Source organism: Solenopsis invicta, chromosome 6 (assembly GCF_016802725.1).
Source record: "Solenopsis invicta isolate M01_SB chromosome 6, UNIL_Sinv_3.0, whole genome shotgun sequence".
NCBI lineage: Eukaryota > Metazoa > Arthropoda > Insecta > Hymenoptera > Formicidae > Solenopsis > Solenopsis invicta.
Window position 1 is genome coordinate 7,864,162 of NC_052669.1, and position 20,457 is coordinate 7,884,618.

A 20,457-nucleotide genomic window follows, 5' to 3' on the forward strand; every position below is an offset into this window, starting at 1 on the left:
GGGCATTTAACGCACGAAGTTAGTACGAAACTTATGCTTTCAGTTTACAATCGATCGAAAAGCATAACAAGATATATTTATGATAAAACAGACTTAGGAATGTCTAAATTTTGTATGCATCTATCTGTGCATTATTTAATACAAACTACTGCAACGTTGCGCTTGAACTCAAACTTAAATTATAACAAATTTTGTACTGTCATATTTTTATAAAAATTCATCTTTTTACGAAAACTTTGCCAAGATTTTTTTCAAGAATTTCAATCCTTTTTCAACAATGCTCAAAACTTCATATTTTAGTATACGTATACACATTATTCTGTCGTCATATCGTATGAATTTTCAATTAGCAAGTTTTTACATATAATACTTATATGATTTCGTTTTGAAATTATATTATAGTTGAAAAGATAGTTGCGTATAACTCGCGCGTTTTTAATCTGTAATTATTTTTATAAACTCGTGTTACATTTTCAATTTTTTTTTATCTAAATTTTTTTGCTCAGTAGATGAAAAAAGAAATGTAAACCTGATAATACATGACAAATAATATATATGTTGTTACATCGTAAGTGATATCATATAGAATACTTATATAGGAAAAATAAAATTGCACTCTTAATATAACTTTTTAAATTTTAAACAGAAGAAATAAAGAAAAATTTACATTAAATATATTTTACCATCTGTTTTTTGTTCTATAAATACAGGATAAATTGAAATATGTGGTACATACAACCAAAGAAAGAAGTGATTTTATGGTTTAAAATACATCAAAATGATAAAATAAATTTTTTCGAACCAAGCCTCATTTCGCAAAGAAAGAATCTTGAAAGTTAATAGAGTACGCGTGCACTTGACCATCATTTGACGTACGGTGTTCAATATAGATATTTTGCAGAATGTAGATATAATTATCAATGTATATATTATATCATACTATTATAAAAAACTATTAATTTTTCCCGAGAAATTTATGTTTAGACAGAAGATATGTCTAGATAATAAATCCTAATCGATATATAAAATAGTATATACTGTGATGTACATTATATGTACTTTTCGTAGATGTCTTAGCTCGAAAATCTTCTGATGAATGAATGTCATAATGTTATAATCCTTTGTGATAATATAATTATAATCTTTATTTTATTTATATTTTTATTTTATTCAATTGATTGATTAATGGTTATTTATAATGTTTAGCTCTATTATTTTGAACATTTATATTTACGAATTGCTTCACAATATTTATTATCGAGTATACAATTTGGCATATGAGAATATATTATATTTTATATTATATGGTAACAACATATTTTTTTTATATTTTTGTAGAAATAATTTTAATAGAAATTTTACTTAAAAACCAGTTTTACATTAATAATCTGAAATTATAATTATAATAAAATTTATTTAAATTTAGATTTTTTATTTTATACGTACTTTGTACATGTATGTGTACAATTGTTCATAAATAAATTTTCCACCGCAATATCCATAAGGCTGCTTATCGGCCTGACAAGCCGATTTATTATGTAAAACTATTCCCAATAACAATTGCATCTTTTCTAAATTATTAATCACTCTACGACGTTTCTTAAGTCCTTTCCATTTTCTTCACTACACTCTAACGTAATCAAAACATAAATATTAATTATTCCCGAAGTACATAAGTGTCATTTTCAAGGTATCACTTTAGTATGAAGTCCGCAAGGCACTGGCAATGTAAGACTCATCGACTTATAACATGAATATTTAATAAATGCCTGTTAGCGCTGCTGTTTCAAGAAATTATATGCTTGTATAAAGCATATAAAGCCTATCTAACCCACTTTACTATATTCGACTGAAAAAGTATAAGGAGAACGTATGTCAATTTAATTGGAATTTAACGAGAAATTGATGGCTCATATAACATACGACTACATAGAGTATAACATAATATTTTCTGGAAAATTACAAAACTATATTTCGTATTTATTTCATTTAATCTTATTGAACATATGGCTTAATAGTTGAAATTAGTTGTTTAACAGTATAAGCAAAATAAAATTAAAATTTTTCTATTTGCTTTCACAAAAATAATCTTAAGAAGTCTTAGTAAATGTCAAAATGTATGCCAAGAACGTAAAAAATATTTAAAAGTGTGTGCGTCATTAAATAAAAAATAATCTGTTGAAAAACAGACATGAAATCAAGTGAATTAGATATTTATTAGATATATCATTAAATATATTAGTAGTATACGCATATATAATCTTGTGAATTATTTTGTAGGACAAGAAAAATGTACAGCTGGTTATATCTCAGGGATTCTTACATAATTCTATCCTTAATTCTATCTGAGTGGAAGACATGACTGTCTTCTTGAGCATTAATGTTATAGTGAGGGCCGTTTTTTTGTTCACGTTCATCCAATCGAACTAAGTGATTGATAAATATTTCTTAATATGTCATTTATACCTTCATCTTTTTAATTTTAAATGATACAATCTCTATCTTCAATAGAGTGTATCATTAAAAGTTTTCAAAATATTTTAGCGCAGCCTTTTTTCAATTAGTACTGATTGAATTAACAATGTCGCAAATCAAATGTCACTAACAAGATTACTGAAATTGCAATAGTGGCATACCGTCCTTCACGATGCTCATACCGGTGTGAAGTTAGCGCCCAACTTTATAAAAAACAAAAATGCTTAATACATATCGATTGTACTTCGTTTGTACCACTTTTGTTTTCGTTTGTACTTCAAGGGGTAAAATGTTATAAGAGAGTGAAAAAATGGCCAGCGCCTAAGTAACAGATTTTTAAATTTTGTTTGTGCCATTTGAAAGAGCATTGTTTGTACCCGCTTGTACCTTTTTTGTTTTTGTTTGTACACCCAGCGTGTTTGATTCTGTCCATGGGAAAATTTTCCAAACTGAGAAGTCACAACTTTCTACATATTCGCAGTTTATGATTAAAGTAACGATTAGAGCCATTGAACTATACTTTAGAGCTTATTGGTCGTTACGTTAATCATGAACTGTAAGTATGTAGAAAGACAGCGACTTCTCAGTTTAGAAAATTTCTCCATGGACAAAATCAAACACGCCGGGTGTACCTCAAAAGGTGCGGAGACACAGCGCTTATCAATTTTTTTTTTATGTCCAAATTTCTTGAGGTACAAACGAAAAAAAAGGTGGCACAAACGGGTACAAACAACGATCTTTCAAATGTCATTGGTCGTTTTTCGATATCTTGTAAAATGGCCAAGTTTCCAGAGGAAAGGGGTACGTAAAAACTGAAAATTGCTGTATCTTCGCATCTCTTGAGGTACAAACGAAAATAAAAAAGGTACAAACGGGTACAAACAATGCTCTTTCAAATGGCATAAACAACATTTAAAAATCTGTTAGTTCGGCGCTGGCTATTTTTTTACTCCCTTATATTTTTTTACCCCTTGAGGTACAAACGAAAACAAAAGCGGTACAAACGGATACAAACGAAGTACAATCGATATGTATTAAACATTTTTGTTTTTTATAAAATTAGGCGCTAACTTCACACCGCGACAGGTGGTGCGTTGAGGCGGTTAAGACAGCCATTGCTGCTTTTTCCTTCTTACTGTGCCACTTTCCACAGCTACCTATAAGCTATGGTCCACTTGACGCTACAAATATTTCGAAGTATTCTTCGATTGATCAATTTGTAAAATTCATTGTTCCGATTGGTTAATCAAACGCTTCGAAGCATTTGTAGCGTCAAATGAACCGCAGCCATAGTTTGGCGACCAATGGGCGGTGGGTAGGGAAAGTATGTGCTTATTTGCTGACTATATTAATTTTTATCTCCGTAATTATTGCGAGTTTTGAAAAATGGTAAAGGACTTTTCTTTTCAGTTTTCCTTGTTTTATCAACCCACGAGAGTATAAGCGAATATTTTCGATGACACCCTGTATGTGTATATATCAATTAATAAAATAATGCACGACTTACCGAATTATTTCACGGAGGCCATTTTTCGTTAACAATGTTTCTGTCACTTTCGAATTGGACCTTAATGATGGCTGCCAGATATTAATTGGTCACTCACGTTAATGCACCCGCGACGCCGACGGGGAAGTTAACGTCGCAGCAGACGACGAATCTCGAGCGCCAGGAAATCGCGCGGCGTAACATATTATTTTTTGACCGGTTGGTCGTGGCCTATGTTAACATACGACACATACGTTTCCGGATTATTATGTTCGCGTTCTCACGTATGCTGATAAATATGCGAATTAAGACCGAAAACAAACAACCGACACTAGCGCGGCGTAGAGTCTCTAGAAGTAGAGAGTCTGGACATCTCCCCCCAAAATGTCGGTGATGAATATGCCAGTGTTTACTTAGGCCGGTATTCATAGTCGATTCTTATTTCAAGATTGTCTTAAGTAACGTCTTAAGATGCTAATACGGCTCTCTGATTGGTTGATGGCATCTTAAGATGATACGTAAAATGATTTTAAATATAAGAATCGACTATGAATACCGGCCTTAAACGTGTCGTATGCTGTTATCGCATTGGCTAAAGAGGATTAAAGAGGGATCCGTATTGGTGCTGCCATTTTAGGTGCAGTCCAATCACGTGGAATCCCGAGATATCCCCAGACAGACTCTCTACTTCTAGGGACTCTAGCAGCACCGACGATGATCGTCGACAATCGTCGAGTCGTGGAGTCGCTGCCACCACGTTGCTTTGTCCTCTAGCTGCCTGTACCGGTGACCGGCGGACGCTCCGTGCTTCCTGGTTTTTCTTTTATGTTCCTCGTGTTGAAATTCTGCACATGAACGAATACAACGTCGGGCGTGTCGAGTGTAGTAGCAGCGTGAGTGCCAGAGTCGTATACAGATCGTATGTCATTCGTGAAGCGTTACGAGCTTGACGCTCGCATCTCGTTGCTGTCTCGTTCTCGTGTTACGTTACTCGATTCTCCGCTTGCCTCGCAATCTTTGTTGCTCCTGATCGGCCGCGATCATATTACATTTTGTTGGAGCTTGTATGTAATGTATTATCCGCGCATTATCGTGAAATAACGGCTGCGGCTAACTGATCGAAAAGTTATGTTACGCCGCGCGCGACCCCCTAACGCTCGAGGTTCGTTGTTTGTCGCGACGTTAACTTCCCCGACAGCGTCGCGGGTGCGGTATCGTAAATTGTAATATATCGTGCGACCGTTTTTAATGTGTGATTCGAGAACGACAATAAGAGACATTGTCAGCGAAAGACTACCTCCATGGAGTAATTTGGTAAATATGTGCATTATTTTATTAATTGATATATGTACCTTGTATAAGTGGCCACTTCCTCTTATCTCGTAAACTAACAGAGATAAATTCAATAAGAATAATATCCATATCGTTTGAATTAAGCCCTATTGTAGGCACACTTAAAGAAATTACCTAAAAAACAGAAACATGGATAACTTTTACGTTTTGATTTTATCACTAGTTAACAATTCCAAATTTGTAGAATATTCACTTTCTCACTTCTGACCTGAAATAATTAAATTCTGGGCTCAACCTTTAATATTACATATTGTCTGTCAGTATGCGAATCTAAAACTATTAACTAGTAATAAAATAAAGAGCTTATTGCAATTGTAATGTCTATAGTTTGCTCAATTCGAGCAACAATATTAATTACTGCTAATGCCACTATAATATAAATTGTTTATTTGTGTTTTACAGGTCGACGTTGAAAACTCTGTTGCTGTGCATTGTGGGTGGGTGAGTAACAAATTATATTTTAATCTAGTAATGAATTTCTGTTGAATATATTGATAGAGATTCATTGCTCCAGATATTGATTGAGGTTTATTTAAAATGGATGCTTTACGCTAGATTAATATCAATATTTAATTCTGTAAAGTATTTCCATTCAACAATTTATTGCACATAAATGTACACTTCAATACGTAAAATGAAAGTTTGTATATTAATCTGTTAGCATATATTGTCACGTTATGGGAAAATATAGAGTTCTTCTGAGTAGCATATAGTATATGCTTTCAGAACCATTCGGATTTGACATTTTTATATTTTATTTTTTTCTCTTAATTAAAAAAGTTTTTATTATATCAAGAACTTTAGTACTCATTAAAAGACATTAAATGAGCTATTTAGATCTATTCAGTGCTAGTGTTGGGTATGAAGTTAGCACCCCCATTTTTTAAAATTTATTTATTTTATGTTATAATAGGCAGAACTATTTGTAAAAACTATCAAGAACTCTTCTTTTTTCTGAAAATAATCTAGAACTCTTAACAGAACTATCATTATTTCGTACCATAGAGGTGCCAACTTCACACACCCCAGTATTTCTTATGTACAAATGATGTGTATGAATCAATTTGTAAAGATTTATACGCTCTTAATTGATTGTTGATCTGCTAATTAATTCTTGTTCCTTGCGCAATTCTTGTTCACGTTGTTGTTCTCTATTCATCGCTTCCTTCTGCTTGATCTGTTGCAAACGCAGTACACGTTTCTACAATATATAAATTTATATATATATGAAACTACTTATATTGGAATATGTATATATACTAAAAATTAGTTTTATAATAGTTCACCTTTAATTTCGAAGTCCTTTCATGAATATTGATCATCTCCTTTCTTATCACCGCTAATTTTCCTTGATAAATTTTAACAGCTGAAAACTATACATTTATTATGTAATTATTTCATTATGAGATGAAAATATTAATATTCTACAACACATTATAACACATTATACAAATTAACTATATCTAAACCAATAAGCTCGATAATCAAATTAAACTTTTTAAAAAATTGGATTGTGTTTATATTGTCAATTGTCATCAATATAATCTACATGTATCAATTATCTACTGTTTATTTAGTTCATTCTTTGTTCTTTGTTTTTTGTCTAAAAATATTGTTGAAAATGTTGAAAAAAAAGGTCATTCAATACAGTGCCTTCTTCTTATATTTGAAAAAATCTAGTTCTTGATTCTCCTGAAACTTGTTTGACGATTTCTCTTTTGAGATAAACATTGAAGCATTTATCTCAAACTTTTGTTTAAGTTCTCCAATCTGTTCACATAATATAAAAACTTGGTCAAATTTTAAGAATAAGTTTGATTAATATATAGGCATTAGGCATAACATATAGGCATTCCAATTTTTTGACTGTATAGTTTTTTATAAATAATTTTTTAAAATGATATTTAGTCTTTTAAGAAAGAGAATTTTATAAATGAGTTAATCACAAATAAATGTAAAAATATTGAAAGAAATTATTTTCATAAAGCAAAATAAAGTTTAGAATACATTTCGAAATTGAAAAATGAAGTTTTACCATACCATTTTCATGTAAAAGTAACCTCCATATTTATGAATTATGTAATTCTTTTTTTTAAATATAAGGTTTTACTAAATCAAATGTGAAAACATTTATTTGTTACTACATTTAAATCATTATTATAAATGCTTTTCTAATTTTTTCCATATCAATATTTATCAATATTATAAGAAAATATTTTGCAATGGTGAGGGTATTCTATAACTTTGGCATTCTGCTCTTATCGCCCCATCGGTCAAAATTAGGAAGACTCTACTGTAATCATTTTTATTGTTTAAATTTTATTCGGTATTTATTATTTTGATGACAATGTTAAAAGCTCCTGTATTAAAAAATGTATATGAAACAAGTTATATGACTTTTTCCACTTTTTTAAGCTAAACAAATAATCTATTTAATTTTACTGCAATATTTGCGTTTGTGTTCTTTAAGAAGTAAAAAAAAACATAATGATGTTTTCTTACTATATAAAAACAAACTTTTCGTCTATCTTGTCTATATAATTTGATTTTCATTTGTATTCAACTTTAACTCCATCATGCTACATATTTTAAAATCCAATATCCAAAAATATTCAAAATCTAAAACATTTTTCGATTCAAATAGTTTAGATTAAGAATATTCAATCTGTAGACGAGACAAATAAAAAGAGAAACTTACCATATCATTTAAATCTATATCTTCAAATGTTTCATGTATCCTTTTATTTTCAAGCTGCATTCGAGCAAGCAAAGTCTCTTGTTTACTCCTATAAAAAAGTGATACAATTAAAATGAATCTCTATCATTTGTGTTTCTAATTTATATGCTTACGTCAGCTCGAAAAGTTCTTGTTTAACTTGTTCCAATGGAGGTTGATAAACACTCAAGAGACCTTCCGCCAATTTCTCTACAGCTTCTGAAAAATCTACTGTATCCTCGCTACAAAAAAGTAAATAACATTTTTAAATTAATGTTAAAATTAAATAAATAATGTTTTCATTTTTCTATATTTCGCATTATACAATTTAAACATACTGTGTTTATATTATAAATATCCATCCTATTATTGTGTGATACATAAACTTAAAATTATAGCAACATTGATATAATATTTAAGTTTTTAAATAGTTAATAAACAAAACATTATGCAGGTATTAGTAAGTACGAATTCAATCATACACGTATTTGGAAATAATTTCTTTTTATTATAATTTAGAATAAATTAAAGGAAATTATATTTGCATGTATAAATGTATATAACTTAATTTTTATCATTTTCATTCGTAGCAGCTTTGGTCCAATTCTGCTGACAAAGTTTCACCTCTAATAGATAAAAAGTAAAGTAGTTTTAATAAATTTAGCTTCTTAAACTTGACTTGATGTAATGTATGATTTTAAGCATAAAATAAGCTTATTGATAAATAATACGTTATTTAAAAGAATCAGAGGTAATACATATTATAAAAAGTTTAGAATATACAGAATATAATAGAATTTTTAAGACAGAATTGAGGGAGTTTCTTATATGACTATATTACAAAAATTACATATTTGCAAATATATATATTGTAATACATGCTTTTCGTATTTTGATATGAAGAACTTACTCGTCTGAGCATCTTAAAAATTTAACCATTTATGATGGATCATGTATATAAATAAATAACCTAATCTAAAAAAGTATATGGAGAGGTTACCTCGAGTGTTTTTCGTTTTTTAATTGAATCTCCGCCGCTCCGGCTTCTCCGACATCGGTCATCATTTTTACGGTTGCTTTCTGTTTCACTTTATTCGTGATTATACATGTCAATAATAGAGTACGCTTCGAAGTTCTGCAAAGAAAGAAACGTAGAAGGAAATAGAATCTGACTGTTTGTTGATACGTCAGCTGTGGTTAGCTCAGCTGATTACTAGGTCTGTTCTTTTTAGTCGAGCTTCTTGCATCGGTCCTCTTTCTTCTTTTTTTCTTTCATGTAAAGAAAAAGAAAAAGATGATGAACGATGCAACAATTTCAGTTGAAAAGAATACTATTTTATATTATAATGAGCAACAAAATTGCAGAAAAAGCAGTTTAACAAGTTCTTTGCTCTGATTGGCTTATATACTTTGAAGTTTGATTGAATATAGAATTCGTTCTCTAGATTTAATAATCAATAGTTTTTTTCTTTACTTTGTTATAAAACGATATGCTATAGATATATCAAAAATTACTTTATGTAGCTTAAATGTGCGAGAAATGATTTACTTCTAAGAAAAATAAAAAAGTAGGTTTCTTTTAAACTTTATATTTGTCTGTTTGCCAAAATTCTAAAAGCGGCAATTTTTTGTTTTTAAACAGATGACGACTTCAACGAGAGCTGTCAAAAGTTGTTGCGTGACATAATCATAAGTTGGACGGCAACGATAATTGATGCTTAGTGACATCCAACGTATATATTTCCCAAGAAATTAATATGACGGCACGCTCAATCTTACAAGGTATAATAAAATATTATCATTATAAACATCAACAAAAGATATTTTATTCCTTTATGTATGAAATAATATAGTAATATATATAGATATATACAGTTATATATTTATTCAATGTTACTAAATATATATATAAATTATATTATTATATATTTATACATGTTATACTTTATTATTAATAATATATTTTTTATCTTTTTCCATATGCAGTATTTGATCAATATCAGAAGGCGCGATTGCTCTTTGTGCAATCCGTGGCAGATTTAGCCTCAAAACCAAACAACATTGACTGTCTAGAAGCAGCGGGTGCGATAGATCTCTTACGTCCTTTATTAGCAGATGCTGTACCATCCATCCAACACGTGGCAGCAATCGCTTTAGGCAAGCTGGCGAATCATAATTCCAGACTAGCACATGCTATCATAAAAAAAGATGTGTTATCGCATTTGCTGAAGAACATAGACAAACAAAATGTACGAGCTCCTTAAATGTAAGCATTTTGATCGTATGCTAGAGAATAAACTGAATCTGAAGCCATCATATTTCCTCGATCTCGAAAAATCTTGACATAGATTACAATCGACTTATATATAATATATACAAAGATATTTTAGCTATTAAGAAAAATACATTATCGCAGAAATTTTACAAGAAAGCGGCTCTGTTTGTCATGCGAGCGATAGCCAAGCATTCACCGGAATTAGCGTTGATAGTGGTGCACAACGATGGCTTGCAAGCTATAGTCGGATGCTTGGAAGATTTCGATCCTGGAGTGAAGGAAGCAGCAGCTTGGGCATTAGGATATATTGCAAGACACAATAAGAGCTTGGCTCAAGCGGCAGTGGATGTCAGTAAGATTATCTTATTCTGACATCTATAAAAATTTTTCTTATGTAATTTTCAGAATTTCCATATAAATTGCAGTAGTTTTCAAAATTTTAGTATAATTTTATAACTTTTTAGAAAATTTCTAAAATTTGTTTATATGAATTGGAACACTTTTCAGTAGAAATATAAAAAAATTCAAGTATTTTGTCAAAAATACTTAAAAAAATATGAAAAAAATCTTTGAAAAAGATATATATATATATTTCTTTTTTTACCAGAAGTTTCTTCTGCAGAAAGAAACAAAGCTTATTTATTGATCAAATATTTTATTGTCTAATTGTATCTTTGCCAGCTGCGGTACCTCTACTCGTATTGTGTCTGCAAGAGCCCGAATTGTATATTAAACAAATCGGCGCATCGGCTATCAGCGATATAAGTAAACACAATATTGAACTCGCACAAGCAGTAGTTGATGCTGGAGCGATTTTCTTCCTCGTAAAAACTCTGGCCAGTCTCGATGCCAAAGTGAAGGTGATTTAATGTAATATATGTTAAATAATCTAAAAATATTAATCACTCGGATATGCAAACTATATAATGTCTTCTGCAGCGTCAAGCATTATTAGCGCTGAGTAGCATAGCTAAGCACTCTGCAGATTTAGCGGAAGCCGTAGTCGAAGCAGAAATCTTGCCAAATGTACTGCTGCATATGGCACATCCGGATGAGAATGTCGGTAGAGTCGCGGCGATTTTAACTAGAGAGATCTGCAAACATACGTTTGAGGTAAATGACAGGCGCAGCGACGACTTCTCAGCGAAGAGAGCCTTTTCAATAAACTTGCAACGTAACTTGAAAATTTTCAGTTGGCGGAGCTTGTAGTGAATGCCGGAGGTATTGCCGCGCTTATCGAATTAATTAACATTTCAAAGTCGTCAGCCAGATTACCGGCGATCATGGCACTTGGCTACATCGCCGGTCATTCCGATCAGCTGGCCGTGGCAGTAATAGGATCCAAAGTACGAATCAAATGGATTGCTATGCAGCGTAGAATATTCCAGCAATGTTGCAGTAATTTTGCAACGTCATTTCTACAATATTGCTGAAATGTTGTCTAATAATAACAAGTAACAGCCAACTTTTGCACTTTATATAACTCGCCAGAGTAATTACTTAATTCGTGTTAGGGTATCGTGCAATTAGCGGTTGTATTGCAAGAGGAAACAGAAGATCATATTCTCGCAGTGACCGTCTGGGCTATTGGACAAATTGGCAAGCACACGCCCGAACATGCAAAAGCGGTTGCGGTCGCGAACGTATTGTCCAAGTTATTGGAGGTATTCAGAACTGTTCAATCGGTTAGGTCAGAACTTTTCCATCGGAATAGTTCTTAATTTTACAATTACAACTTCGTTTTAGCTGCATAACGATCCGAAAAGTTCTGAGGACCTCAAAATGAAATGTTACACGGCATTAAAACAAGTTCTGCAGAAATGCATGTATGTTGAGGCCCTTGAATCCCTGTTGCACGATGTACCACCCAATATCCTGAAATATGTGTTGGGACAGTTTAGCAAGGTATGATTCTATAAAAACTAATCGTGAATACTACACGATCGTAATACGTACTGAGAACTAAAAAGTTGACTACACTTTTCAGTTTGATTAAATTTTTTCGGTTTATGTATTTATATATTGTACATACTTGAATACTTGAACTTTAGTTTTTTTTTTATAGCGTAACGTGATGAAAAAATGACAGCATATCCAAGAATTTATTAAACATAATATGAATACTTTATTGAGTGTGATGTTATCTCACATACGTACTAATGATACGTTATACAAAGTGATAATACAAATTTTTTTTTCTTCTCACCCAATATAACAACGCATTTAGGACATAGTTGCTTATTACAAAAATCACATAGAATCTTGATCAATCGAATGCAAAATATAGAGCTCGCTTCTCTCCCTCCGTCGCTCAATGAAGATCTCGTTAGTGGATGTTTACGTCGCGCGGTATTTAAGTGTATGCAAACGATATGACGAAGCTACTAACATACAAATTTTTGCACTACTTAAAAATTGGTCACAAGCAGCTGCGCGCAAGAAACGCGAAAGTATCTTTTTTTTTCTTTTTGTGATTTATGGGAACTATCATACCGTAAGATAGAGACTCCAAGTACATCTTGGTTAGTTTCGAAGAAAATATTTCTAACGCTGTTATCGCGTGTAGGTATATACATACATACATACACACATACATACATACACACATATATATATATATATATATATATATATATATATATATATGTATGTATGAGAATTTTCAGTACATGTACACATACATGCGCACACACGCATACGTACATTTAACTGCGCAATTGCTCAAATAACTTTATATCCTATAGATTCTCCGATTAATAATTCGCAGTCGACTTTCGATTGTTCATTTTATTTTAAAAACAAAATATTCTTTTCGATTCGATTAGATTTGCACCTGGCTTAAATACAGAATATAATTTGCATCTATCGCATTACCATTGTGCATATAGATATGCTCCACGTCGTATATGCTGAGAACTATGGCAATTTCAGAAATTCAGAAATACATAAGAACTTCTTTTCTTTCTCTTTTTTTTCTCTCTCCTCTCTCTTTCTCTTTCTCGAATCTCTTTTCCTAAGATAATATGGCACGTTTAATGTTCCAAAAGAGCACATGTTTCAGTCTTACGACAGTGAGTGGTTCGGCTAAGTACATGTTTGCCTTATTAAATAGAAACTTATTTAAAAAGTGTTGTTTAGGTATGCCTTAGGAAATTGTTGAACGTGTAGTTGTTTTCCAGATTGCTTTTGTTAATTCACATCTATCTTAATATTTTAATTTCTAATGGCAGTATTCGATATAAAGACAGAAATCATATAAAAATGTTCAGATATAGAACAATGAGAAAAAAATGTTGGTGATCAATCGACAATTAAGCGATAAAAATAGAAAATACGTTTAAGTTTCAAGTGATAAGGCATTGATTTGATATTCGTAATTAGTTAATACTGTACAAATCTTATACTGTTACATATGCCCTCAGTTATGTATCTCTAAAAAATATTAAGCTCGTCAACAATAACACAGACAGTAATTTTGGTATACATTAAGGTTTTGGCCGATTTGATGGGTCGTTTCGGATTATACCGGCAACATTAGCAGCACTTACTTTTCACAGAAATTTTTCTTAAATTCTACAAAAGAATTCTCTCTCTATGTACATGTATAAAAGTCTAAAGCGCATCATTTTAAACGTCCATAAAACATAAACAACATGTTTTGATACGAGACACATGAGACGACATATTTTAAGATGAGGAAATTTCAAAATGCAAATGCATAATGCATAGCGAAATGCAGAAAAATACAGCGAGTTTACCAAAACTTTTGGTGCGTTTCGAATCTTAAAGCAATTAAAGCGTATATCCGGCTCAGAGCATGCAATCTGTCCAAATATTTCTGCAAAACAAAAAAGAATTACTTAATATTTCACATTTTTTTGATGATCAACGAATATTGAACGAATATATGATAAAATGTATTAAAAATTTACGTATTGTATTTAACCGTCGAATAATATTAAAACCAATGACGAGAATTTAAAAAAAAAATATACCAATAAAAAATGTAATTAATTTTTCGATCGATAAATCGATGATCTATGATTATAGAATAAATTACTCTTTTTTGAACTTTTTTCTGCATTTTTGCAACAGTTAAAATGTTTTTAATACATACTTATATATATATTTCTTCCCTATTTATGTAAATCTTTCGATTGGCAGTTTTCTTTCATTGATTTAATTTCTTGTTATTTAATCTTGTTATTTAATAGAGAAAAAAACTTCCTAGAAATAATTTTCATAAAAAAATAGCATAGAAAACACATTAAGAGAATTAATGATAAAAAATAACAAATATTTTAAGTGTAAATGTTACAATATCTAGCATAACTTTGTTATATGTTAATAATTATCTATAAAATAAAGGAGAATAAATATTTGCAATATTATATAGAATTGATATGAAATTTAGAACCTACGAAATTTAGAACCAATGCTAAGATTATTATTTAGTCGATATCTTATAAAAAATTTCTATACAAGTTTACCTATTTACAGAAGAATTTTTGTTTCCGATGCTCTATGATTAAGAAACTTTACCCTCATTTGCAATATAAAAAGAAATATATCGATAAACTTTTTACACTCAAAAATTAGACTTTAAAACGTAAATTAACTGATCCAACAATGATTTAATTTAATCGTCCGTTTCGTCATTGGGTTTAATGCTAGCGTAATTGTTCATGTTTCTATTCACCCTTAACATCTTGAGAAAACTGCCTAGTACCAATATAGTTTTTCTGTGCCTCCTAAATATCCCGGCGTACAATTCCTCGCGTACGTCTCTCCTGTCGCTGACGTCGGAGTCGATACTCGATACCGAGACGACTGAAGGCTTGGCCGAGACCGGTTGATGATAATTGTTGGTCTCGCCAGTGTTAAAAATCACACAATGCTGATTGTTAATCATTTTGACCGCCAACCTCCTCTTTTCTTCTTATTATTTTATTACACACGTTCGATCCGTTCTTCCTTTCCCTGTACTATCCACACAAATATACTATCGACAGACTCTCGCAATTTGTCTAAAATATAAAAAGCTTAATATCTCAGATACTTTTTTAAACTATAACTTTCAGTGAACTTGGTTTTCAGCGTGGGTAGTCCCCGATGGTCGCGTGATCTCGAAAAGACTGATTAGGAGACTTTCCGGAGATTTTATAGATACGCTAGCTGGAAATGCGTAATGCAACTTTTGTAGGGGCTACAGTGATAAAACGTCCTTGTTTTTTTTACGTCATTCAAACTGTCGCTTATCTTGAAAATTTAAGGCAGCTATCTTGTCTCTCTTGTTGGCGCTTTATGTACTGAAGCGTTGGCGATTACACGATACTATTACGGCAAATCAGTATATATGATCTAAAGCGTAAATTAAACTATTATTTAATCTCCAATCAACAAGTCGTCAATTATGTTTCATTTGCATCAGTCTCGTAGCTTTCCGATATCTTCACGAGGAAATTCTCACGCGAAAGCGCAGTCTCTAATTTCTTCGAACGCACATTTTTTCGCCTTCACGTTCAAAAGCATGCGCGTCCTAGTCGAAATTTAGTTTTTAAATACAACGCAAGTTAAGCACGAATAATTGTTCGTCAGCTGTTCTCGCTGAACTTTCGGGTTGATCCAGTAATCTCTCTTAAACTGCAACGAGGATAAAATCAACAATGAACGGGTTCTGATACTTTTGTCATCAAGTGTGATGCAATGTGGCTGAAAACGCACGTGTCGCAATGCCTTCCATTATACATTAGTGGCGCAGCAGCTTCGCCGACGGTCCAACATCAAGTGACAAACTGTAAACAAACGAGAGCGAGCAATGTAAATTTAAACAAATATATTACGCGGAGACGCAAGCAGGCGAACGTGCCATAAAATATTTCTCAAAAAAATCGAGACGCGGCACGTGCTTATTCGGGATATTAAAAAAAAATCCAAAGGCGTGTGATATAAAAATACACTTACAAAAGAAAAATAAAACATGCTTAATCAACACTCCGATGAAACAAATTTTCTTAATATCTCGTAATATTTTTAAGACTTTCATATTTTTAATGTATGAAAATTTTTGAAAAAATATCTCAAGCTTCTTTAATTTTTCTTCGGAAATTACACCAAGAAAAAAGTATTTGACTAAATTTTTTAATTTTATTAAATTTTTCCAAATCAAGTATATTTATATATTAGTTATACATATAAATATGTGAACTAAAGCTCAAGTATTTTATATATTATTTTATATATAAATATGTGAATCAAAGCTCAAGTATTTTATATATTTAAGTTAAATATAAACATAAATATTCAAACTAAAATTAAAACAAGCTTTATTGTCCTAAAGTATTTATGTGTATTTAATCTAAATACATAAATACTTGAACTGAAGAAATTTAATCAAATTGAAAAATTAATCGTGTCGAAGATAAAAAAAATTTTCCGTTTCGGTAACACAGGTAATTTGCCTGAATTTTGTGTATTCAACTATTCACACGTGTTCATATTTTTTTTAATCATGTTTTTACATCCACATATCTGTTATCATTTTTCATAAAAACATTAAAAATGTCGCGAACGTTCTTCAAAAGACATTTCAGAATGTATGGGAATAAAATATCTCATATACGATATAAAATATTTTATGAATTCTCACACTTTTCGATAATTTTACTTCAATACCTTCATATTAAATAATGCATATAAAAATCAATCTAAAGAGATTGCACGAATTTATGTACAAATTCAAACAATTCACTTACATTATCAGGTCTCTAAGATTTCAAGATCTGGTTTCTCGATTTGTATTTAACATTCTCACTGCTCTCAATAAGCTCTCATATATATATATATATATATCCTAAAGACCTTAAACATTTTTTTCTAACACCCTGTATGTATATGGACATAAATTATTCTTATATCGTTCAAAACTGCGCAGAATATGCACGCTCTACGGTAAATACTACGTCAAAATTTGATGCTATTAATAACGATTGTGTTGTTTACGAAATTCTGTGTTGGCGTTGGAGAACCGGTCAACAACTTTACACAACAACATGAAATGAAGGAACTTAATTATTCCCGAGTTTTTATCTTTTTCTTTATTTTTTTAACAATAATATCATTTTATTTCATTGAACTTAACTCGTTCATTGTACGAAATGCAACTTATAAGACGAATATACGATTCTCTAATAAATAATTCAGCTGTAATTTTACCTATCCAGTTTGTTAATGTTGTGTTTCTTTGCGTAGATTTTGCCGAACGACGCAAGAGCGAGAAGACTGTTTGTAACATCCGGGGGCTTGAGAAAAGTTCAAGAAATTCAAGCCGAACCGGGCACTATTCTATCGGAATACATAACAATTATTAATTGCTGTTTCCCGGAAGAGATCGTCAGGTTACTTTTCTACATCATTTAATACAAAATGAGATGGGCATCCTTACAAAACAATTCTATTGAACATGTTTCGGATGATCACTCTATTGAGAACAGGAGATTTTGAAAGTGTCTGTTACAAATTTTGTCGATAAAATGCTAGCAAAAGTAAAACAAAATCTGCGGACAAAATGTGATGACAGATTGACTTCAGAAATTGACTGAATAGAATATATCGTTTCGAACCAATTATGTATATAATAATAATAATAATATATATATATATATATATATATATATATATATATATATATATATATATATATATATATATATAAAATTTGTAACCAAATGATACACATTTTATTTAAATATTTTTTTAAATGACAAATTCTGTTATTTGGTTTCTGATGTCAATAATCTGATGTATTATTCATGGAAAAAATTTTTTCTTAAATTTTCTACAAAATGATGCTAATTATGGGACATCAAACAATTTATTATAATTTTAATAAAATTTCATTCAGTTTTACCAAAATTATGATCTAAAATCTGAAATGTACACAATTTTTTAATTACACATATTTTATAAAATTTTAGTAAAATCACAGTAAAATTTTTTAAAGACCACGTTCCATAATTATAATGATTTTTAAGAGAAAATTGTATTCATGTATCGACGGGTCCTGTGGACAAAACAAGAACACAGTTTTAATATGGACACAGATGTGCAATATTTGTAATATTTGAACAAATTTACTGGCAATCGGTTGTAGCACTGCAGATAATTTGCCCTGAGATACTCTTCTGCCATTTCTGTTTTTCAAAATTGTTTTAAGTAATGTCACAATTATCTTTGATTCTCTGCTTTTGTCACGTCCACTTTGTATGTCAAGCAAAAGTTCCTTTTTAATTAATTTTTATTCAAAAACTTTAATAGCAGCCTTGAATTAAGGCTGTAGTCATATCATTAATTTATAATTAACTTCCTCTGTAGAGAGTGCACAACGAATCGTATCGCAACGCGTGGTTCTTACATTCGCGTACAACGATTAAGAAATGAGAATCTAATTTCTTTGAGAAAAAAATCGATGGATATATTGCGAATGTTAATAGAAATGAATTAATCATCACAAACACTAGTTGCTTGTATAACCTTCTTTTTTTGTCGCAGTCGAGATACTTACACGGTGGGCGATGGCACGCTCTCGCGTCTATTAAAAATCCGGGTTAATACGCGCCACCATCGTTTACGCCGCCAGCGTATGCAAATAACTGCCCGCGGTTCTGTTTCTGGATCCCCAGTGTCTTAATTTAAATCGACCGTGCGATAAACAGCACGCCCGCCATGTTGTCACAGCTGATTGCCGACTCCGAAGAGTCCGTAGCGTTCGACGTGTGTGCGACATGCGTGGCGCTAGAGGCGCGCAGGATCAATAAATCCCCCTCAATCATTATTTGCGCGCGTAACAGCAACCGAATTAACAGTAACCGAATTAATGTTTTCTTTCGTTCGAGCAACTATCGTGGAGAGTATGTGTTCGTTCATTTGTTTTACAGTCTTTATTATTTTTATTTCTGTCGATAATTTATCTTAATCTGTTTTTTTTTCTTGCATTAATTGGTAAAGAAAATAATATTTTTATACGTATTTGTTTTAATTCTATTATATGTAATCAAGAGAAAAAGGTGAAAAAAAGCAAATGAAACGTAATATAATTTTTCTTTCTATTCTGGTAATTTCAATTGCATGTGCAATCAAGAGCAAAAGTGCTGTCTATAAGTTCAGGTCGATATATGAATAAATTAAAAACCTGTATCAGACATTGAAGATTGAGAAGTGCGAATTAAAAATTAACATTTTATCAATTAGATAATTTAAATTTTAATCGGTTTTCTTTTGATGTTTAAATTCTAATATATAATTTGCAGTTCTCAATTTTCAATGCGGAATCTGATACAGATATAATTGCATTTATACCGATTTTTTTTTTTTTTTTTTTTTTTTAGTTTTGTTGCATCTTGTTTTCTATCGATTAATGAATTGACCAGTTTTTAAAGAAAAGAGAAAAGCTCGGAGTACAAATACAATTTAATTTTAATACTATACTCTATTTTATTCTTCTCTCCCTTTTTCTTCTTCTTTCTTTCTTATCAAACTTGAAATATATTTTTGTTGACAAATAGTTGAAACATATATATATATTGTTTTTTTCTCTTATTATAAATGTTTTTATTTCTTTAACTTTTTTATCTTACGAATTGTTTCAGATACTATTCGCCTGGTTATCCGGACAGTCTTCTGGAAGCTGTAGAGCAATATCAGCCGAAATGTCTTTTCGTTTTTGATCACAAATCATCGTCCGAGAAAACAGAATCCAACTTGTCGCTTTATAACGATGAAGGATGATTCTAAATTATCGTTTTTCTATCATGTTCTGATTGCATAGCGAAATGCATTTGTGAATATGTATTTAAAAATGTTTTACTTTTCATGATGTCCTAAATTGTATTCTGAAATATATTGAAAATCTGTAATAGTAACGTTAGAAATCCAAGTTCATAAATCTTTTAAACTAAATTTCTTATACTGTTCAACTTTCTTTCTCTCCAACGTGAATGGTACAGTAGTTAAGAACAACAGATCCCATATAATATTTTCAATAAATTTTAGAATAAACTTTGTGATTACGTTAAATAAATAAAACAGCTTTGCAATTGTTAGATTTTTTAATATGATTGATTTGTACATTCAAATCTTGCAAGAATTAAGGGT

The 20,457-nt window shown here is 30.9% G+C and overlaps 2 protein-coding genes across 9 annotated transcripts; one reads left to right on the forward strand and one right to left on the reverse strand.

Annotated features, from left to right (window-relative positions):
• Positions 1-4,670: 4,670 nt before the first annotated feature.
• LOC105196558 (sperm-associated antigen 6) lies at positions 4,671-20,396 on the forward strand. 3 transcript variants are annotated; one of them, XM_026138470.2, is made up of 12 exons: positions 4,671-5,275; positions 5,717-5,755; positions 9,673-9,812; positions 10,017-10,279; positions 10,447-10,657; positions 10,987-11,165; positions 11,245-11,418; positions 11,499-11,651; positions 11,820-11,969; positions 12,052-12,210; positions 17,557-17,702; positions 19,953-20,262. In XM_026138470.2, the coding sequence occupies exons 3-12, from the start codon at positions 9,788-9,790 to the stop codon at positions 20,089-20,091; spliced, it is 1,599 nt and encodes a 532-aa protein (XP_025994255.1). In that variant the 5' UTR covers positions 4,671-5,275; positions 5,717-5,755; positions 9,673-9,787; the 3' UTR covers positions 20,092-20,262. The 3 variants fall into 3 exon arrangements, with proteins under 3 accessions (XP_025994255.1, XP_025994253.1, XP_025994254.1); XM_026138468.2 differs by having other exon boundaries at positions 4,672-5,275; positions 10,017-10,296; positions 19,953-20,396; XM_026138469.2 differs by lacking the exons at positions 4,671-5,275; positions 5,717-5,755 and adding an exon at positions 9,395-9,598 and having other exon boundaries at positions 10,017-10,296; positions 19,953-20,396.
• LOC105196557 (biogenesis of lysosome-related organelles complex 1 subunit 6) lies at positions 5,888-19,070 on the reverse strand. Of its 6 annotated transcripts, none has more exons than XM_039450178.1 (8): positions 18,869-19,070; positions 16,030-16,100; positions 12,799-15,948; positions 9,031-9,165; positions 8,165-8,272; positions 8,013-8,100; positions 6,601-6,687; positions 5,888-6,515 (listed from the first exon to the last, which is right to left on the reverse strand). In XM_039450178.1, the coding sequence occupies exons 3-8, from the start codon at positions 13,008-13,010 to the stop codon at positions 6,399-6,401; spliced, it is 747 nt and encodes a 248-aa protein (XP_039306112.1). In that variant the 5' UTR covers positions 13,011-15,948; positions 16,030-16,100; positions 18,869-19,070; the 3' UTR covers positions 5,888-6,398. The 6 variants fall into 6 exon arrangements, with proteins under 6 accessions (XP_039306112.1, XP_039306114.1, XP_039306111.1 ...); XM_039450180.1 differs by lacking the exon at positions 18,869-19,070 and adding an exon at positions 17,521-17,648; XM_039450177.1 differs by having other exon boundaries at positions 12,799-16,100.
• Positions 20,397-20,457: the final 61 nt, after the last annotated feature.